Source organism: Mytilus galloprovincialis, chromosome 4, assembly GCF_965363235.1.
Source record: "Mytilus galloprovincialis chromosome 4, xbMytGall1.hap1.1, whole genome shotgun sequence".
In the NCBI taxonomy this organism is placed as follows: domain Eukaryota; kingdom Metazoa; phylum Mollusca; class Bivalvia; order Mytilida; family Mytilidae; genus Mytilus; species Mytilus galloprovincialis.
Genome location: NC_134841.1, coordinates 87,983,143 through 88,005,141, shown reverse-complemented (window position 1 = coordinate 88,005,141; position 21,999 = coordinate 87,983,143). Strand labels below are relative to the sequence as shown.

At 32.2% G+C, this 21,999-nt stretch overlaps 1 protein-coding gene across 8 annotated transcripts in view; it reads left to right on the top strand.

The window, feature by feature from the left end:
• The first annotated feature begins 1,742 nt into the window (after nt 1-1,742).
• LOC143073300 (uncharacterized) overlaps nt 1,743-21,999 on the top strand; it is an 82,478-nt gene continuing 62,221 nt past the window's right edge. For 7 of the 8 annotated variants that reach the window (XM_076248728.1, XM_076248725.1, XM_076248727.1 and 4 more), the window contains exons 1-4: nt 1,743-2,011; nt 16,452-16,583; nt 18,282-18,359; nt 19,684-20,781. In XM_076248728.1, coding sequence (XP_076104843.1) covers nt 1,891-2,011; nt 16,452-16,583; nt 18,282-18,359; nt 19,684-20,781 — 1,429 coding nt within the window. In that variant the 5' untranslated portion in view covers nt 1,743-1,890. The remainder of the gene's footprint in view (nt 2,012-16,451; nt 16,584-18,281; nt 18,360-19,683; nt 20,782-21,999) is intronic. The other variant, XM_076248726.1, reaches the window with a different exon arrangement.

The window sequence follows — 21,999 nt, the reverse complement described above, 5'->3', positions numbered from 1 at the left end:
TGTGTCTGTCAAATGTACCCTCTTTTCTAGTGAAAGTCAACATTCATTTCTTTCATTCAGGTCAATCTTTTACATGTCTTAGCTCAGCATGATTGGATTTATTTTTAAATTGATTTCGTCACAACATACATGAAATATTTGTCACTGGAAGTTAAGCAAACATCAAACTAATTCAGTAATCTAAATGCACGAACTCTATGTCAAGTAAAACTAACCAAAATCAACCAATCAAACTATTCATAGCTGTCTTTGCTCCATATAACTCACTTTTGTTTTGAATCTAGATTACCTTTTTTTATTGTAAATTTTGTTCTATTGTAAGAACAAGGTGTTGTCACGGTGAAAAGATGAGCATACTTTTATTGGGACAACTAATAAGAAACATGAACACTTTCCCTTCTGGTATCTGAAGAATAAACTTAGTTATACAGAACCAACTACTTCTTGTATTTCAAGAAATAGAGAGCCGTGGTTTTGTGGTTAGTACATCGGACTACTAACACAAAGGTTCCTGGTTGATTCCCGTTCCGTGATGAAAATTTTAGGGACTGAATTTTCGGCCCTAACCTTGACACCATTTGCGAGTATGGTCTTAAAAGGAAACGCTGATAGCCCGGCGGAAGGGGACTATACATGGCTGACCCAAGTTAAGAGAGAGCCATACCTCTTGCACGTTAAAGAAACCCTTGTATAGAAGTTCGACAAAGAGCAAGCTAATCACGAGTGCCGCTACAAGGCAGCACTTGCCGTGACCCGCAAAGTGGAAAGGGAATAATATAAGTTACAATAACTTGTTTCCCAATCCACTATAAATAAATACGTTTAAACTAAGACCTTGTGTGTTTACCTCTTTGGTCACGTATCTCAATGCTACAATTTTCTACAAATTACCTGAACCAGACCAGTCAAAGTTGTTTAATTTGATTATAAGAAATCAGTCAGTCAATTTACAAAAAAATAGTATTTTTACTCTTTTTATCATGATCATAATACTATGTATTGTCACGGTGAATTCAAATTTTTTGTACTTATCATTGCTTCGTCAATTTAAGTTATATAAAACTTTGTTAAAAATTAAAAAAAAGTCTATGTTGAATTTGTTTTATCTGGTTTTTTTTGTATGTACTGTTTTAAAATCAACTCAGACCACCTGTTTAACAGTTTTGCCAACTCTAACAAAGTATCAGGCGTCATGAGAGTTTGTGCAAGGATTTGTCACAGTATAGTTAGACAACTATATACATCATGTGTTTTATTCGTTCAAGTTCTATTATCTGGAAACAGTATATCCAGAGAAATATAATGCATAAGAAATTGTATTATATGTCTCTTGTTAATCTAATCAATATATATGTTCCTGGAAATATTTATGTGATAAACTTTGACTTTTATATTTTACACCAAAGTATCATATTTGGGGACCAATAGATATGTCCTATTTTAGATGATAGCATGATTTTATTTTTACTATAAAAATCCTTGATATGACCATGGTGTATCTTTATTTTTTATTTTAAAATCAATATAGGGTCTATATATATAACAGTCTAGTTTTATTTTGAAAGAGTGTCAGTCTACCAAAACATTGATTCACACGTTATTTAAAAAAGGATTTGAATAGCACTATAGGCTAATCCCGGAATCAGTACAAATCCTTTTAGGATTACGTTTTACTAGTGAACGGTTCCTGGTTTCTGTTTTACGTTTACTCCCATTGCTGATTGTAAAAAGAAACAGTTATTTTCGCGGGAAATACCCAGAGTTCCATGCTTTAGCATATGGCGAAAACGTAAACTTTTGACACAATGTTCGATAAACAAATCCAAGTCAGTGAAAAGACGACGAAGCTGCGTCAAGGAAGAAAATATATGCATTTATGATTTAGGTATAATGAGCGCACGAACTAGTTTCAGACCATGGGAATATCGTAAAATTGACGAAGCTCTTCTGCAACTGGCACTCAATTTTCCTAACTACGATAAAAAAAGTGACACTGTGACTGTCACTGACAGTAAGTGCAGCAAAATATTATTCACGCAATCAGTCAACAACCCTACGCTTGAGAACTGACAAACATCGCTTAATTTGCACTATTGCATTTATATGCACCAGGTTGGACAGGTCAGGAATAACCACCAATTGATGGATTATACCTCAATTGACGTATAATCCACCAATTGAGGTATATTGGTATAGACCAATTGACGTATAATGCAATTTTTTTGTAATAAAATGCTAGTGTGCGATAGGAGCATGATTTTGCAACTTGCAACCTATTTTATGACCCTTATTGAGTCCTCTGAAAGTTTCAGTTTTGTCAAAGCCTGCTGCATCTCTTGAGAATGCATGTGTACAGCAATTCTTTTGTTGAAACATTTGTACTATTGACCATGATTGACTTTTAATAATGAAAGTCAAGTATTAACAAAGAGCTCCATTCACCTGTGGAGTTGTACTCATGATCGCATGACTGCAAACAGTAATGATGTCCATTGACAGATGATTACAGATAAATTTGCCAATCAAGAATTGACAAGATAACAATAGAAGAAACTGCAAATACAATTATTGATTAAATGCAATATGTTATGTCACTATACTAAACTAGGAATGTTTGACAAGTTTTCATACCATGATATGGTTTTAAGAAAACAATGCTCCATTTTGATAGAATAATTTCTTTTGAAAAACAAAGAATTATACACCAATTGGTCTATACCATTATACGTCAATTGGTGGATTATACGTCAATTGAGGTATAATCCACCAATTGGTGGTTATTCCTGACCTGTTGGAACTACTTGGCCAGTCATGTCGATCTGGCCCCAAGACCAAGTTGAATCGTCCCAAGTCGTTTGCCCTGATTCGTGTTCGCCCTGATTCGCATTCACCCCAGTCCCTGGTTGCCCTCGTGCATGTTTGCCCTAGGTCAATTTACCCTGATTTTTTATTTTTATTCGTTGTCTAGTTGCATAATGTTTATCATTTGAACAGAATTTGTTTAAGTGGGTTTGTTTAAGTTTGTTGAAAAATTTGCAAAATATTTGTATTGCCACAACCAATTACTTATATTCTCTCTTTGAAAATCAAAGAGAGAATATAATGACATGAAATGTGTTAAATTTTTATTGATACATGTATCTGTTAACAAATGATATTTCTTATTCTATTCAGTCTATTTATGCAGTATAACTGACTATTACAGAGCTCCAGATAAGCTGCATATTTGCGTGATCACGCAATAAAAATAACTAAAAACCCAATATGCAATTGCCCATTGCAGGGTTCAATAACCCATGAATTCAAAGGAAAACCCAATTATATGCCAAAACCATGAGTTCTTAATGCTTTTACTCGCTATCGTTTGCGTTATTTACCCTTATCTGATTACGGTCTATTTTAGAATATTTATAATTGGAAATGTCCTATCGTTCTAAAAATAGAGCCCTGCATCAAGTAGATGAAATGGGTCCCTGTTGGAATTTTCATTGCTCAACAGGTACACGTAAATACGAAAACATTTCGATCTTCTCTGCATTTATCCAATTAGCGTGTGTCATGTTGTCATTTTTTTTCGAATTGCTCGGGACTTATCATAGCATACAATAATTTAAAACGAAAGTTAATGTCCGCATGTTTTCATCTTCTTTCTTCTTGATAGCTTAGGGAAAGTTATGATAATAACAAAACTCAGCTAGTGTTTTTATGAAGCATCAATCAAACGCACGTGCGTGTTTGCATACCTTAACGAGAACATTGCTAGAAAGCTTAAGATAAACATGGGGTTACGTCAAAAATGAAATCAGTTGGAAAAATGAAAGGTATATCTCAAATCTGGGAACTACTTATTATTTTTTTTTTAAAAGTAGGTCTGGCAAATAGGTGAAAGTACTGGCAAAACTTTCTAATAGTATCTAAGGCCACACCAATTTGAATCCTTGTTCGACGGACCCGCCCGCACCTATTTTTTTCAAAACAGAATTTTTTTATTTTTTTTATTTTCCCGCTTCCCGCATCCGGAAATGTAATCATTTCCATTTCCCGCACCGTTTTTTTAGTTGTAAATATTATAAAAAGATATCAACATTTGTTTTTAAAATCACAGTCTAATCTGTATATAACGATTTTAAACATAAAAGCACCCCACCACACTTTGTAAATATCTGTGAGAATATTTGTTTCAGCATGAAACCTATTTATCCAAAGCGAGAGTGCTCCGAAATGAATTTATAATGTTCAGTGGAAATACCTGTAAAGAACAAAAAATTGGTTACTTTCCCTCTTACTAATATTCCCTATGAAAAAATGTTGACTGTTAGAACCTTAGAATAAAGTACAAAGAACTTCTGAAGGATTTGCCTTCAATTGCAATTATATTGTATGCTGGCGAAACAAAACTATCCATAGCCGCTGCATGTTTATGCACCTGTCCTGATTGATTGAGGGGCCTGTCGTTTAGCACTTTATCGTTTGTTCATTGGTATTTTCCGGTTTGGATATACATGATATATAAATTACATCGTTCGAATTGTGTACGCTAATAACTTTGGGGTCCTTTATAGCCTGCTGTTTGGTCTGTATCAAAGCCCTGTGTAAAAGGCCGTACTTTGACCTGTGTTTGTTTTCAGGTTGAGAACAACCCTCCCTCAGACAAGGGGTCATTTTACTGATGTAGAAAAGAAAATAGAAATACCAAGGATTTGTATAGTTCTTCTATACAAAACCTTTGAAAACTTAGAATTTTGTACTCAAAAAGAGGAGAGTTACATCATATTTTAAACAAGTTTTTCTAAAAGAGGGGTCCACTTTTTTTGAATAATATTAAAATGATAAAGTAAATGTATTAACATGGTTAAAGTCCAGGAATATTACAAAATTCTTGGACATGTTTTGACCATTTAATACAAGATAGATATATAGTTCTTCGAGAAAATATGAGCCCTTTTGTACAAACAAATATATTATAACTTATATTGATCCCTCATAAAATATGTAAAAGGGATATTTATAACATTAAGGGGTTGTCCCCAAACTGATTTTGACTTGGATGGAGAATTGTCTCATTGTCAGTCACACATACATATACCAGATTTAATTATTTCTTGGTGAACAGGGAAAAAATACTTCAGAAATTAAAGAAATGTCAAAGTACAAGTGATAAATCAAGCTTTAATATTGTCAAAACCTACTATTTTATGTTTACAAAAAAAAAATATAATCGCTCGCCTTTACTTTTCAAGCGTCGCCTCAAAAATTTGTAAATTAAATATTTTTTTATTAAAATTTTCAAATCGCTCGCTCGCCCCAAATTTTGGAGTCCAAAAATCCGTAGAACAAGAAATTAAATTAGTGTGGCCTAAATTTCACATAAAAATCTAAACACTTAGCCGGCCCACGCCTAACCTGACTAAACTGTAGGGTGATCATTTGGGATTTAGAAAGGTAATTAGTTACTGTCCAACTAGTGACACCAGCTGCAGTTTATATAAGTTGTGAGAAAATAAAAAACAAGAAGAACATTTAAAACGGGACATAAATAAAATGTACAATTGCTCATCAGTGAATAAACTATATAAAACAGCTAGCACATATTTAATTACATGGAAAAACATCTAAGGTTGATATAATGTGATTATAACATGCCTGAATATTCAATATTGTGTTGATGAAAAAACCCAATACATAAAGGAGCTTCAGTGGCGGATCCAGAAATTTTCAGAAGTGGGGGCCCACTGACTGATCCAGTCACGTTTCAATGATTCCCAATATACATGTAAGCAACCAAATTTTTTCCCAAAAAGAGGGGGCCCGGGCCCCCTAAATCTGCCTCTGAGCTTAGTGGTTAAAAACCCAATTTGAGATTTGCTTGGGGGGTGAACTGAAATTGATAATGCAATTAAAAATCTTTATCACCCAATTACGTAAAAAAAAATGGTGGGTAAAAAACCCAATTTGTGAATTCTTATCTAGAGCTCTGCCTGTACAAAAAGAAAGCCTCAGTAATTTTCTCAGCCATTGACACAGATCAGTATGAACAACTGGGCCTTCTTTGATATTTTTGTGAAATTGCTGAGTAGTTCAGATTGGGCATCAGGAATCCCAATGCAACTGTTTTTATATGACGACAAACATTTTTTTGGTTTGTATAAAGCTACAAATGTATCATGTTGTTGTTGGCAGCATCATTGCTGGTCTGTCGGAAAACTTTTTGTGTAGGAATTATGGGCCAAAAAGGGGCAAAAAATTTGCATTTCTGTTGTTTCCCATCAATAATTTGTGTGTATGGATCCCTCCAAAATTGTACCACAAGGTTCCATATCACAAAGGAAAGGCTGGGATTAAGTTCGGGGGTAATTGCCCCAAACACGCCGGAATATTGCCTTAGAGGAGCCAAAACAAGCATTTTTCCAGACGATAACTTGTGTTCAAGTGTATGGACCTCTCTAAAATTATACTACAAGGATCTAATACCGTAAAGGGAAGGCTGAGATTGAGTTTGAGAGTAACTACTTTAATAAGGGGGGGGGGGGGGGAGGAGGTTATAATTTTTTTGAAGGGGATTCATATTTTATTGAATTTTAATTTTTGAAATTTCACTTTTTTTTTAATTTCAAGATGAACAAATGATGAAATCTTCAATTGTACAGTTTTAGACAATAGATTTTTCAGATCTTTGACCATATTTATTTTGTGTCGGAAACCTTTATTTTGTCAAAAATTTGATCACAATCCAAAACAAATCAGACATTACCAAGATTGGATATTGCATTTGTGTCCAAACTTGCCCCATCTGTTCATTGTTTGACCTTTGCAGTCGTACAAAGGTTTCACGAAGTGAAGAATTTTATTTAATTTTGGCCTTATTCATAATATTATTTTGAGTTTGTAAAAAGTTATTAACCTTATTACTTGTCCCCATCTTGTTATCAATTCCCCTAAACTCTTTTCTAGGAGTTTTTGATAAAGCAATGGCTTTCATGTGATGGTATATAACTGATTCCTTGTTTGTCATTCTAAAAATCCTTTATATGATTTCTAATGAAAAAAATAAATTAAAACTGTTGAAAAGCAACAGTTGGTTTGTGAAGTTTCAACATGTTCTTGTCCATGTATTTTTGTAATTAACATGATTAAGGGGACAACCATCTGACTTATCAAAGAATATGGAAGTTTGAGTGAAAAGGTGTATTTTTATACCTGTGATTTTGTTTTAAGGCATTTCATCAAAATATTGAATCATATTATGCATGTCAGTTGTGGACTTGTTGAAAATTTGACTAAATTATACCACATACGGTTAAATGTTAAATTTGATTTTTTTGGGGAAAGACGGCTTCAAGCCGTCAATCCCCTATGGGGTGGACCAGAGTGACATTCCCTCACGTCATTCATTTTGTTTGTATAGTGTGGAAAACCCCCAACAAATCTTACTGAAATTGGTGAGAATGAGACAGACACACAAATGAATAGATTGAGTTTAAACACTTTTTTACACATTTCCCTACTGTTTCTCGCGAAATTATCGTATCTTGAGCTCTCCTTTACACTATTTACGTTTCTTTTATAATCCGGAAAAATCAGTATGTCAAGATATTCTAAATATATCCAACCTACATTATATTTAATAGTGACGTCATTGTGGGAATGCCACACTACGCAGAAGCAGGGATATCCATAATCCTTCACTGGTTATTTAAATCATTCTCAGAGATAGTGCACAAATTAAAAATTACTATTTGTTAAATTTAAACATAATTATGTTTGCTGTTGATGATTTAAACAGGCAATACTTTAATTTGTAGGTCAACAACTTTCAAAATAAACAAAAATCGTGGGGATACATGAGATTGGGGCAGGAGAGAAACGAATTTATTCATTGTTTCTGTATAATTCTGTTTTGAGAATCTTCCTCCAATTCAGGAGCACCTTAATTGATGAGTAATTATCCACTAAAATGAAAGTTAAAGTATCTGAACACTTGAAATGCAACATTTAGTATATGATAAGTAGTGTTCCATTAAAACTTAATTTTGAGTACCAACATAATCATTGTAATGGTTAAAAAAAAAAAATTAAATTAAAAATGTTGCATTTTGTAGTTTAAACCTATATATTCGTGAAATTTACAAATATTTCAAAATGTAGGATTATATTGTTTTTTATTAAGACCTGTATCCCTGTGATGAGAGTTGAAACTGGGAACTTTATCAATAGAAAATTAAAACTGAATAGATTTTTCAGTCCTAACTTTCTTTAGAAAAAAATTTAAAAATCTTACAGTACTGTCACAAAAAATGGAAAATGACCATAGCCTGCAGTTCAGTGGTACAAATTTAAGATTTCAAAAAATAGTGTAGTTGTTTTTTAATGACAGAATTCAGTTGAATTTTAGATAATTTACTATCAACTTTAATTGAATGTTTAGATTTAGAAGATGCAGATCTCTCCATGGACCAAATTGAATCCTAAACTAAGGAAACAAAATTACATTAAACAACAATTGATTTCAATATTGTCAACCTTTCTACATGTTCTAGCTGTTCTTTTTTCATTCTTTTTATGAAGACTATTAAAAGATAACCCCCCCTCCCCCCCCCCCAAAAAAAAAAAAAAAAAATCAAAACAAGGGCTGTCTTTCCCCTCAGATTATTCAGCTCTTTGATTAATTTTGAGAGGTGAAGAGGCTCTTGTTCATTCATAAAAATATTCTAAAATCACTATGCAGATTATAGTAATTGAACTGTATCTCACAGTTTATGATTATGCTTACATATTATAAATATTGTAGTTATGGGCTCTGTTCTTTATTGTGGGTTTCCATAATTGCTGAATGACTCGAATAAAGATCTCAAGACAGTGTTAAGTATTATAATAACCCACATGATATGTGATCACCGTCTTTTAATTGGAAGTTTGAATACAGATCTCTCTAGCATTGACCATGTACATATACCAGTTTGATTGATTTCACAGGGAGGACCACCTGACCTTTCCCAACTGACACCTTAAGATTTCCTCAGATGCAGTGTTACCATAAAACTTTGTCATTGTTAGGACTGAAAATTTGACAGTATTTACTTTAGTGATTTTATTTATTTCCATAAGATAAGACTTAGAGATAATTAATACCTGCCAACTGGGCATGTACTAAAAGGTGTATTGGAGTGTTGAAGTTTTTGAGTGGAGTCTCAGAGTTAATGCATGGAGTTTACAAGATATTTTTGTATACATGTGTAGCTATAAAAATCATAGAATAAATGTTTCAACAGCATCCAACTGCATTCATGTTCATTATAGTAATATAATTCATCTTCGATGTGTGATGGGCATTTTTTAAAGTTATATCTCCAAACAATATTAAAACAAATAAAATAAGATCAATGTTAAATGATAGATTCCTTTAATTCAGCGATTTTACCATAGTTAACAAAATTCTGGTGTAAATAATTTTAAAGACAAGACACTGAAGTTCAAAGAAATGATTTAACTAAATAACAATTCCATCTTGCTTTCATAGCTGGAATAAAAAGAAAATGATACAGCTGTAGACAATCATTTACAGATAAACAGAAAGATATGATCATAGAATGTATTTAAGTTAAAGATCTAAAATCTTGAAACAGTCTGTTTCTCTACAAAACACATATTTTCATGATGACTGCAAGAAAAAAGGATCCTCAGTTTGAATTCAAAGATGTTTTAATCCATAGTGAAATAAAGCAAATATTATTAGTTGAGCATTTTCTTTCACTAGAAACCTCCGAAGGGACAAAAAGCACTATGTGTAATTTAAAAGTTTTGAAATTGTTACATGTAGCTGCTCCAAAATTAATTTGATCTGCATAGGTTACTGGGCCTTTGCATCCCCCTTCTTTTTAGATATACACTACAATTCAGGACAGTAAAATAAATTACTTGATAAACAACATTATCTAATTAGCTGTCATAAAATGCTACCCAGAACATTATCCAACTTTGATGAATAATCATATATGTCAAATGAAATAATATAAAATCATTGTGTGCTGCAATTTAAAAAAACAAACATTTATAAATGATTTTTAACTTGGATATGTTAACTCAATAAGTATATTTCACTCCATGACTCCACTCCTACACTCCACTCCACCTTTTAGTACATGCCTGCCAACTGTTATGAAATAAAAACTATACTGACTAATATGTCTGATTTATAGTTTTATACTTGGGCTTACCCTTAGCCTTTGACAGAACTTTTCGATGTTATCATTACAGAATTACAGAAACGATTAAACTTTATAGTTGAAGGAATGTAACCTTCAATGGTGCTAACTGGTATATGCAGCGACATAACACTTTAAGGATGTTCGCTGCTCAGTATCAAAATAAATAACTTTTCATAAAACTAGTATGTAATGATGGGGAATAAATTGAGAATAAAAAAAGCAAAAAAAATATAGGGGTCAATGTGCTTGTTTTCGAGATATTAGCCATTGGAATTTTGGTGGGAAAATGTTCTCTCTTGATTTTTCACTGCTTTATCATTGACCAGTTAAAGTTCTCAAATACTATTAAAAAATAAATAAAATTTTATAAGACTTTTACAAATGACTTATGATTATACATGTAAAAGATTTATAAAAAGAAAAATGGGGGTTCATGGTGAATTTTTTTAAGGCATTCAAATGGATAAAACCAGATGATTCTGAAAATCTGACAAAAAATCCAAAACATGACAAGCAGACATCCTTAATTTAGAAAACTTTTGTTGATAGTAGACCAAACCCTGTTCCTGTGCAGATATCTGTCATCTAACTTTAATGATATTAATCTAGGGACTTCCCACACTTTTGCTTGTAAATGCATTTGCATGTTTTGTTTTTATATGTTATAAACTTGTACCACGGATTGTTCAATAGGTATAAATTTGTCTGACTTCATATAGTTTTAGATGTTTTAAGGTATATAAGGACAATTTTGCATGTAAAGGTCATTAGTAATGATTGTTGAAATGGGTGAGATTAATGTCCATTCATGAAAATTGTAGCAGCTTATTCCATTTTAGATACAATCGGTAGGTATATAAATGCATGATTCTTATTATGAAAAATTATAGTTCACCTTTGTAGAAAACTTGCCTCTGGAAAGTTGAAATTTATCAATTCAATGATTAAATTTAACAGTGTTTAAACCTATTATTAAAATAAATCATTAAAGATAATGAACCCAGCTGGGGCATGGATTGATGTGTTTTAAAATAATTGCCCAGTAATAAACACTTCACATAATCTGTTACTGATTTGTTTGGGAGTTAAATATCTCAACAAATATATTTGCCTCCCCCAGAAGCTGGGTAAATGTGTCGTCACCTTTGGAAATATTTTAAAACGTTAACATTATAAGATAACTTTTTGCTGGATAAGTATAATATTGGTATAAAGTTAAAACATAATAACTTCTCACTAGATAAGACTCCTGTTAGGTTTAATTTTTTTACTTGTGGAAAAATAATAGTCTTAAACACATAACTAGGAAGGAATTGCGTTAAAAAAATGATTTAAGCGGCCATGAGTCTAAATCAATTTTTTTATTTGATGTAAGATTTCTCCATATTTATCTTATAGTTATAAATAGAAAAATAAAATTTTAAAAAATGGGGTCACCGTTCGATTGCGCTCACAATCTGCCTTCGAAAGAAGCATACATTTTTGTAAAGGTACTTTTTTTCTGAACTAATAGGAGAAATAAAATGTAATATTGAAAAAAAAAAGAAATTTATTACAGAAATCACTCAAGTTTTACAATAGTTTATAGTTTTAAGTACAGCTCATTTGGAAATTATATAAAACATATAGGCTAGGTCACTGATAAATTTAAAAAGATATTTCAATTTAAATGCCATAAATGGCATTTTTCCACCAAAGGGAGATAATTTGAAACTTTCAATATATACATTTTAAATGATTTTTGTACCATATGATAAAGTAAGAACTACTAAAGGTAATAAATAAAATTTGTAATGAAAAACAAATGTTTATTTTTTTTTCTGAAATTTTTATACCCTGGAGCCTCCTTAACCATCTATGGTGGTCTTCCACAACTGCAACAAGGGATTTTAGGCCAACCTTAAAAATATGTTTGTTTGCAGTTTTCCGACTGTACCTTCAGACTGAAGGGTCGGTAGGTAGGGAAAATATTTTATTTTATCAGCCAAAATACAGTTTAAACAAGCAGTTACACTTAACCAAGTTTCTTGTGAAGAAAAAAAAAACATTTTAAAACAACAAACACTGGACATGCTGAAAACCAACATCAAATGAACAGGCATTTTCAGATAAAAACTTTTTAACCAAAACTGAAACTTTAACATAGTGTCATTATCCAATTTATAACATAAAATATGGTATAATTATTAAATACGGGAACACTTATAAACAAGGAATTTCATTATGACTAGAACTGTTTTAAAGAAATATATTCAGACATGTATGCTTCTTGACTAGAATGTTTTCATGAGTAGAGTATTTTCATCAGAAAAATGTAGATATTAAAGATTTATAAGACAATGTATTAAAGAGTGTATTTTTAATAATAAAAAAAAATAACCATTGAATCTTCCTCAATTGAAAAAAAGGCAACTTGAAAAAAAAGTATTTATAAGACATTCGACTGTTTTCATATTTCTAACAATATTTAATTATATGTGATAAGGTTATATTTTTGCCAGGCTTTAATGAAAACCAAAGAAATCTAAAGTTTGGGACGAAATCCATAGCACCCCATTAAAAGTAAATGGTCTGTACTGAAATGTTTTTAATGCATAAAAAAAAATTGGCAGCATAGCTCCTAAGGACATGTTTTAATTGAATTCACACAGGCCACACAGTTTGGGTATATTTAATATTGTAAGAAAGAGAATAATTGCAATGAGTGGGGCAGCCCCCCTTATCCTAAAGGAGCATACTCATTGCAATCGAAGATAGATTTAATATAGAGAGAGTATATTTATTTTTCAAGCTAACCATTCATTTTCTCTACATCTTTGTGTAGTTAGGGTTGCTTCTTATTGATTTGGCATGATCTATATCCATTAACATTTCAAATGAGCCCTTCCTCCGTACAGGCGTGTTTACAGATATCTATGAAGATTTAAGTCACGGAGGAGTGGTTTCATCTTTGTCATCTTCACAACGATTTGTAGAAAATATGCCATACTTCAAGCTGCTGTCGAATTATTTAACCACTGAAATTGGTTCCATAAAGTCAGGCTCCACAGATTCTGTATTCATATATAACCAGGTGCTCCGCAGGGCGCAGCTTTATACGACCGCAGAGGTCGAACCCTGAACAGTTGGGGCAAGTATGGACAAAACATTCAAGCATGATACAGCTCTGAATTTGGATTGTGATCAAATTTTTGACATTACATGGTTTTTTTTTACACAAAACAAATGCCAAGATTTTACAAATCAATTAAAGATTTCTTCTTCAAACTTTTTAAATCTAAAATTAAATAGTTGACACAGCATAGGTTTCTGACACAGAATGAATGTGGTCTAATGAACTTAAAAGGTTTTTTTTTGCCTTTGAGCAATTCACTATGCTGTTGAATATTAATCCTCTCAAAAAAATGTTTGAAGAAATTTTCTTTTTATTTATGAAATCTGAAATGAGAAAAATTTAACCCCCCCCCCCTTTTTTTTCACATCCCCGTTTCCCTTTTTCAAAACTGATATCAATTCAAATTTCTAATGGAGTTTGCAACAATAACTACTCATTTAAATACATCATAAAATATTAAGATGTAAAAAAACTGCTTGTTATCACTCAATGGTAAAGATTATTTAAATTTATCAGTTGGTAGTAAAAAGTGTATATACATTGTATATTGTATATAACAAAGATTTAAGTTGATTCTGGACAAAGAAAGATAACTCCAATTAAAAAAAATTCTTGCTATTGCACAATATTGTGCAATAGGATATTTCTTGCTTACTATTCTGGACAAAGAAAGATAACTCTAATTAAAAAAAATTTGCTATTTCACAATATTGTGCAATTAGATATTTCTTGCCATTGCACAATACTGTGCAATTGAAAAGACTTGCTATTGCACAATACTTAATATAATAATTTTAGATCCTGATTTGGACCAACTTGAAAACTGGGCCCATAATCAAAAATCTAAGTACATGTTTAGATTCAGCATATCAAAGAGGCCCAAGAATTCAATTTTTGTTAAAATCAAACTTAGTTTAATTTTGGACCCTTTGGACTTTAATGTAGAATTTGAAATTTGAAAACAGGACCAAAAATGAAGAATCTACATACACAGTTAGATTTGGCATATCAAAGAACCCCAAGGATTCAATTTTTGATGAAATCAAACAAAGTTTAATTTTGGACCCTTTGGACCTTAATGTAGACCAATTTGAAAACGGGACCAAAAGTTGAGAATCTACATATACAGTTAGATTCGGCATATCAAAGAACCCCAATTATTCAATTTTGATGAAATCAAACAAAGTTTAATTTTGGACCCTTTGGGCCCCTTTTTCCTAAACTGTTGGGACCAAAACTCCCAAAATCAATACCAACCTTCCTTTTATGGTCATAAGCCTTGTGTTTAAATTTCATAGATTTGTATTTACTTATACTAACGTTATGGTGCGAAAACCAAGAAAAATGCTTATTTGGGTCCCTTTTTGGCCCCTAATTCCTAAACTGTTGGGTCCAAAACTCCCAAAATCAATACCAACCTTCCTTTTGTGGTCATAAACATTGTGTTTAAATTTCATAGATTTCTATTTACTTAACCTAAGGTTATTGTGCAAAAACCAAGAAAAATGCTTATTTGGGCCCTTTATTGGCCCCTTATTCCTAAACTATTGAAACCAAAACTCCCAAAATCAATCCCAATCTTTCTTTTGTGGTCATAAACCTTGTGTCAAAATTTCATAGATTTCTATTAACTTAAACTAAAGTTATGGTGCGAAAACCAAGAAAATGCTTATTTGGGCCCTTTTTGGCCCCTAATTCCTAAAATGTTGTGACCAAAACTCCCAAAATCAATACCAACCTTCCTTTTATGGTCATAAACCTTGTGTTAAAATTTCATAGATTTCTATTCACTTTTACTACAGTTAGAGTGCGAAAACTAAAAGTATTCGGACGCCGGACGACGACGACGACGACGCCGACGCCAATGTGATAGCAATATACGACGAAAATTTTTTCAAAATTTGCGGTCGTATAAAAACTTAAGGTTAGCTGGTACAGTGGCGGATCCAGGGGGGGGTTCCGGGTGCGCACCCCCCCTTTATTTTTGCCGATCAATGCATTTGTATCTGGACATATGTTTTGCACCCCCCCTTTGCCCTCCAGGGCCTGGGTTAGCACCCCCCTTTTCGAAAATTCCTGCATCCGCCCCTGTGGTATATTTATGAATTATGAGTGATGCTGAGTTAGTGCTTATATAAGCAATGGGTCATATTTTAAATATTGTATATAAGTATAGGTCATTCTTTCTTAAATATTTATATAACTATAGGTACTGAATTTCAGTGAATGTTATATTAAAATGGGTACGTTTTTGAGGCAAAAATGGCACACCCCTACCAAAAAAATATCGAAGTTAATATCCGCTGCATCACCTACAATGACATCATCACACATCTTTACATGTGCCTGAATCTGTATAAACAGTTTACTAATAAACTTTTTTGTTTGTTATTTGTCTTAAAATTGACACGAGACGACAGCGTAAAGTACTCCTCCGTGACTTCGTGGATACCTGTAAACAATTTCCATGTGCTTTATCATTAAATGGTCACATGAACGCTTGACGGGAAGCTAAGAAAAACCGAACTTGAAATGCGTAATTGACCCAGACTTTAAATCATTTCCGGAAAGGACCCAAAGTTCCGGATCGCGTCAATAGAAGTATTAAAAAAAATTTCTTTAAATTTAAAGCAATAAAATTTTCACAGTCGGGAGGATTTTCAAGGGTCGGTCGGTAAACTGCAAACAAACAATATTTTAATTTAAGCCTTACACAAATAGTATCATTCAATACATCTGAAGGAGATAAAAATAAGAATCAAGATTTTTGTTCCTTCAGAATCGATTAAAACTTTGTATATGGCTTCTGTTTTACACCATGAAATTTTTTCTTACACATACATCAAAGTAATAAGGTAGTACAGACAAACTTGTGTAGTTACAAAAAGGTTATGGCCTGGCTAGAAAATACATGTAGTATATGCTACAAAAAATGTATTTAAAAAAAAAAGTTTTGACTAAAATGGTCAATGGACCCCATGTCCTTTAAGGACATTTTAAACAATTTGTTTATCATGTATTTTAACTTTTAAAAAATCTTCTCCTCTGAAAGCACTAAACCAAATTAAACCAAATATAAGCTGAATCATTTTTAGGTTATCTAGATTCTATAACAAACTTGTGTCTTTCAGAAATACGTCCTATTTCCAGCATGGAAGACAGTCAAGTGATCGTAAATGTTGAAAGAAGGGTCTGCAGTTATTGTCAAGAAATGTTTGTCAGCTATAAACAACTGAAAAAGCATGAACTGCGGTGTGGTAAAGGTCAGTTATTATTTGATTTTTATTGAATCTCTTGTGGCCTTAAACTTCATGAACTTGATGCAAGGCAGTACAGAAAGTATAATATAAAATGTGTTCATTACAAAATCACGGTCAGAAAAGACCAGTGAGCGCTGCTTTCATTTATTTCTATGTTTGCTGCATTTAGCTAACCTGGCCCAAAGGGCCAAGTCAGCTTTTCTCATCATTTGGCGTTCGTCATCTGTAAACTTTTGCAAAAATCTTCTCCTCTGAAACAACTTGGCCTTGGCCACAATCATCATTAGGTTATCTAGTTTAAAAAATGTGTCTGATGACCGTGTCAACCAACCAAGATAGCGGCATGGCTAAAAATCGAACTTAGGGGTAAAATGTAAATTTTTACTTATATCTCTGAAACCAAAGCATTTAGAGCAAATCTGTCATGGAGTAAAATTGTTTATTAGGTCAAGATCTATCTGCCCTGAAATTTTCACATGAATTGAACAACCCGTTGTTAGATTGCTGGCCCTGAATTGGTAATTTTAAGGAAATTTTGCTGTTTTTGGTTTATAACTTGAATATTGTTATAGATAGAGATAAACTGTAAACAGCAATAATGTACAATAAAGTAAGACCTAAAAATAAGTCAAATGACCAAAATGGTTAATTGAACCTTAAGGAGTTATTGCCCTTTATAGTAAATTTTTAACAATTTTCATAAACTTTGTAAATTTTTGTAAATTTTCACAAAAGTTTTTCCTCTGAAACTACTGGGCCAAGTTCATTATAGATACAGATAATTGTAAGCAGCAAGAATGTTCAGTAAAGTAAGATCTACCAACACATGACCATCACCAAAACACAATTTTGTCAGGAATCCATCTATGTCCTTTGTCTGATACACACATAGACTAAGGTGAGCAACACAGGCTCTTTAGAGCCTCTAGTTGGTTCTTATTTTGAAATCTCCTGTTGTTACACAATTTTGCTAATTGCCTTTCACATGCAACATGGAATATTTGAAGAAGAATAAATCAATAAAATTGTGAAAATTATTTATGTAATAAAAGATCTGAAGCTTTGGTAAGAAAAGTTGTTATGATCCTTTTGCAGAAATATATAAGAGTGGCAAAGATACCGGAGGGACATTCAAACTCATAGATAGAAAATAAAATGGCAAAGCCATGGCTAAAAAAGAAAAACACAAACAGACAAATAATAGTACAAAATAAACAACATTGAAAACTAAAGACTAAGCAACATAAACTCCACCAAAAACTAGGGGTGATCTATTCTCAGGTGCTTTGGAAGATCTTAGCAGATCGTGTTGAACTGAGTTGCCATGTAACATGTGTACCCTATTTGTTAGATCATGATCAGGGTTCACGGGAAGTGTAAAATATGAATTAAAATTATACACACAATTTTTCTAATCTTTCCAATAGCTATTTTAGATCACTTTGATTTGGAAAAGTCTCTCTGCTGAATATATTCATTGATATTCCATTTATGAAATAAGTTACATTTTTGTAGTTACATGTTTATGTGTCAAAATGATAGGCTATCAAAACAGATTCTTCTGTTCCACTTAGTGTACTTTGCGAGTGAAATGACTGTTAATGGTATATTTCTCCAATAAATTCTTATGATTATGATGAGAACATAGCATTCATGTATCATCATTGTTGTGTCCAATTTTTATTTTAACATTAATTGTAGCTCCATTCAGTTGTCCTGATTGTGAAAAATCTTTCTCACGAGCTGATAATATGAAGAGGCACCATATAATCAAACATGGTGAGTGTCTATATATATTTCTTAGCATAACTTTTTATAGGAACATAGATTTTATCTGTACTTATATCATGTATATTTTATAATGGGATTGTCTCTTCAGACAAAAAAGTAACAAAAAAAAAACTCTCATTCAAGCTGATATATCTATTCCATATCACATGTATCAATTCAGTATTCTAAAAAATACAACAGTACACTTGGCATCCGTCATCCGTCGTCGGCGTTAACTTTTTACATAATGAATGTTTCTTATAAGGTTCTGACCAAGTGTTGTTTCTTTGTAGCTTATCCATCATCCAAGATGGGCGTTTCGGGGGACTTAGTTTAACATAGGTCCCTATGGGAAATGCATACAAATGACTTCTTTTAAAGAACCACTGAATGGAATAAACCAACATGGCATGAATGTTCCTTATGAGGTGTTGACCAAGTGTTGTTACTTTGTAGTGGATCCATCATCCAAGATGGGTGCCAGCGGGCGTCTTGGCTTAGTTTAACATAGGACCCAAGGGAAATGCATACAAAAGTCCTCTTCTAGAGAACCACTGAATTGAGTGAAACCAAACAGCATAAATGGTTCTTTCCTAATGAGGTGCTGGCCAAGTGTTGTTACTTTGTAGCCAAATTTTATCCTTTTTTATATGATTTCTAAAACTCAAGTAGAGTCAGGTGAGCGATACAGGCTCTTTAGAGCCTCTAGTTTTTATAACAAAATTAAAGGATACATTGACTGTCTTTTTATGAGAACAGTCTTTTTATACATAATACTATTGACTTAAAATATCTACCTTTGGAACTTACAAGAGTGGAACCATAACCTAGTTGTCCTTTATGCCGTCTTTTCTCTGAAATACATCTTGGCGTACACATGATTTGTTGTGATTTTGTACAATACCTTCAGTATGCATCATCTCAAAATTCAAGGTGCTAGGCAGTAATACAGGAAAAAAATATCAGTAAAATATAATTAATATCTTTTAAATACAGGATAACTGCCAAGTTGCACAGAATTTTGTTATTTACAATTTCTGATGAATATTTTTGTTGTTGACTTGTTGTGCACTGATTCTCTAAAATCACTCATAAACATTTTAAAAACTGATTAAAATCAGATTATTCACTTTGCTTCATACATATTTTGCATATATATATATATAGAACCCATGATTTTTATGATTTAAATTTTTTTAATTTTAAGACAAATTTTTACCCAGATTTCACAGTTCTGACACTGAACATGGAAATGGGTTAATATGAGAAGGGCATGGTGTCATATGAACTCCTAATATTATCACATATATGTTTTTGAATTATATTATTTCAGGTGGTGAAGTAACAGAAAAACCATCTCCATCATCAAAACCATGTAAAATATCCTCAATACATGGACGTTCACTATCTGCTGATTCTGGGTGTGCGAAATCTAAAACAAAAGTATCTAGTCAAAAAAAGGAGTCGACTAAAAAGTCTAAAAAAGGATCTGTACCAGGAGTAAGCTGTACTAAAAGTTCAATAAAGAAAGAAGAGAAAGTTGGTGTGACAAACATAAAAAAGAAACAAAGTGAAAGTATGACGCAAAAGTCTGACAAGAAAAATCCTTCTCCAAGAGCAAGAAGTTTATCGCCTACAAAATGTTCTAGTCAAAAGAGTAAAATACAGTTGGATAAGGGTTTAAAGGTCACAAATAAATGTTTACCAGTTGACAATATTCATTTGAAAATTAAACTTGAACCTGGTAAAAGTGCAAGTAAAGTCCAGTTCGATGAAAAGTGTATTTTAACATCAACTAAAAAAGTTCATTCAAGAAGTCGCTCTTTATCTGGGGGACGACCACAGCAATTATTAGATAAATGTGATGGTGACAAACATGTTCGATCTAGAAGTAAAACACCGTCCGGAGAAAAAAGTAATCGATCAAAAAGTACTACCTCAAAAAATGAGACGCCTTCTGTTTCAAGAAATTTTAGTGCTAATTCAAAAGTAATAACTCCAACTACAGAAAACAGTGCTTCAACCAGAAATAAAATGACATCACATGCCAGTCCTGCAAGTGATAGTGCTATATCAAATTCTAAAATATCAATTTGTGTGGACGAAGGTGGTGATAGAAAAATATCTCCTGGCAAAAAAGAGACTGCTAAGCAAAATATCTTGTCTCCAGTAAAGGCAGTGATTACTAAAAAGACAGGGAAACAAGATATCAAAACATCACCAGGCAAAAAAGAAACAGAAAAAAAATTTTCTGAACAAAATGATGATATAACGTCTCCTAAAAAGAAAACTATCAAACCAAAAGTAGAAGTATCGACTCCTTCTGTATCAAAAATGACATTCAGTTGTAAATTATGTCCCAAGTCATTTACAACAAGGATGGGCTACAAACAGCATTGCAAAAGATCTCATAAAATTGATGCAAATCTAGGTGAGTATCAAGTTGTATTTAATATTAGCTCACCTTTTCTTTATATTAATTACAATGTATGACTTATTCTTTTTCACTGTTTTAACTTTATCATGTTCATAGATATAACATGTTGTATGAGTGCCAATGAGACAACTATCCAACCAACTCACAATTTGTTAAAGAAAAACCATTATAGGTCAAAGCATGGTCTTCAACACAGAGCCTTGGCTCACACCAAACAGCATGTTATAAAATGTATTAAGGGCCCCTTTAAACCATTTAAACGGGAAAAACAACAGTCTTATCTATATAAAAACATTGTAACACAGTGTCTTGCCTACTTTTGCTGTTAAATGTAGGTTCAATAAAAATGAAGGAATTTTTCTTAAGAACTTTAACCATAGAGCATGTACAGTGAATGTAATGTTAACTGGCAGAAAGAAAAACTAAGTTCATTTATAAGTAAAATTTGGAAAAAAATGAAATTTTTTTTTTAACAAATTTACTGCTGGATATTATAATCTAATGATCTTAAACATGATAAACAAGCTTCTGTCCAAGTTTGGTACACATCCAGGATAGTTGAATTTTAAAAACTCAAACCACAGAGTGAATGTAAAGTTTCCTGGCAAAAAAACTAATTCCAATTATAAGTAAAATTCAGAAATTTTTTTAATTTTTAAAATATTTTTTTTAAATTTTTACTTCTGGATACTATCTTAGGATCACAAACAAGCTTCTGTCCAAGTTTGGTACAAATCCAGGATAGTTTAAGAAATATATCAGAATTTCAAAAACTTTAACCACAGAGTGAAGATAATCTGATAATGTTTCCTGGCACTAAAACTAAGTCCATTTATAAGATTAATACGGGAAAACAGGAATTTCAAAAACTTTAACCACAGAGTGAATATTTGTGGATGTCGCTGCTGATGCTGATGAAGGAATGTAGGATTCCTATGTCTGGCTTTTTCAACAAAAATCGAAGGCTAGACAAAAACAAGACATCACAATTATATGAACCACATCAACAAATGACAACTACTGAACATCAGGTTCCTGATTATTTGTGTAATGAAAATAAGGGTTGGCAATTTTTTTGGTGAAATCAATACTCAAGTTTTTGTCTAATTTCCTTCAGATAATTTAGTCACATAACTTTGAGCAATACAAATCAGACCTGGGGTAATTATAAATGTAATTGTGAACTGATAAATTTGTAAGCAATTATAATTG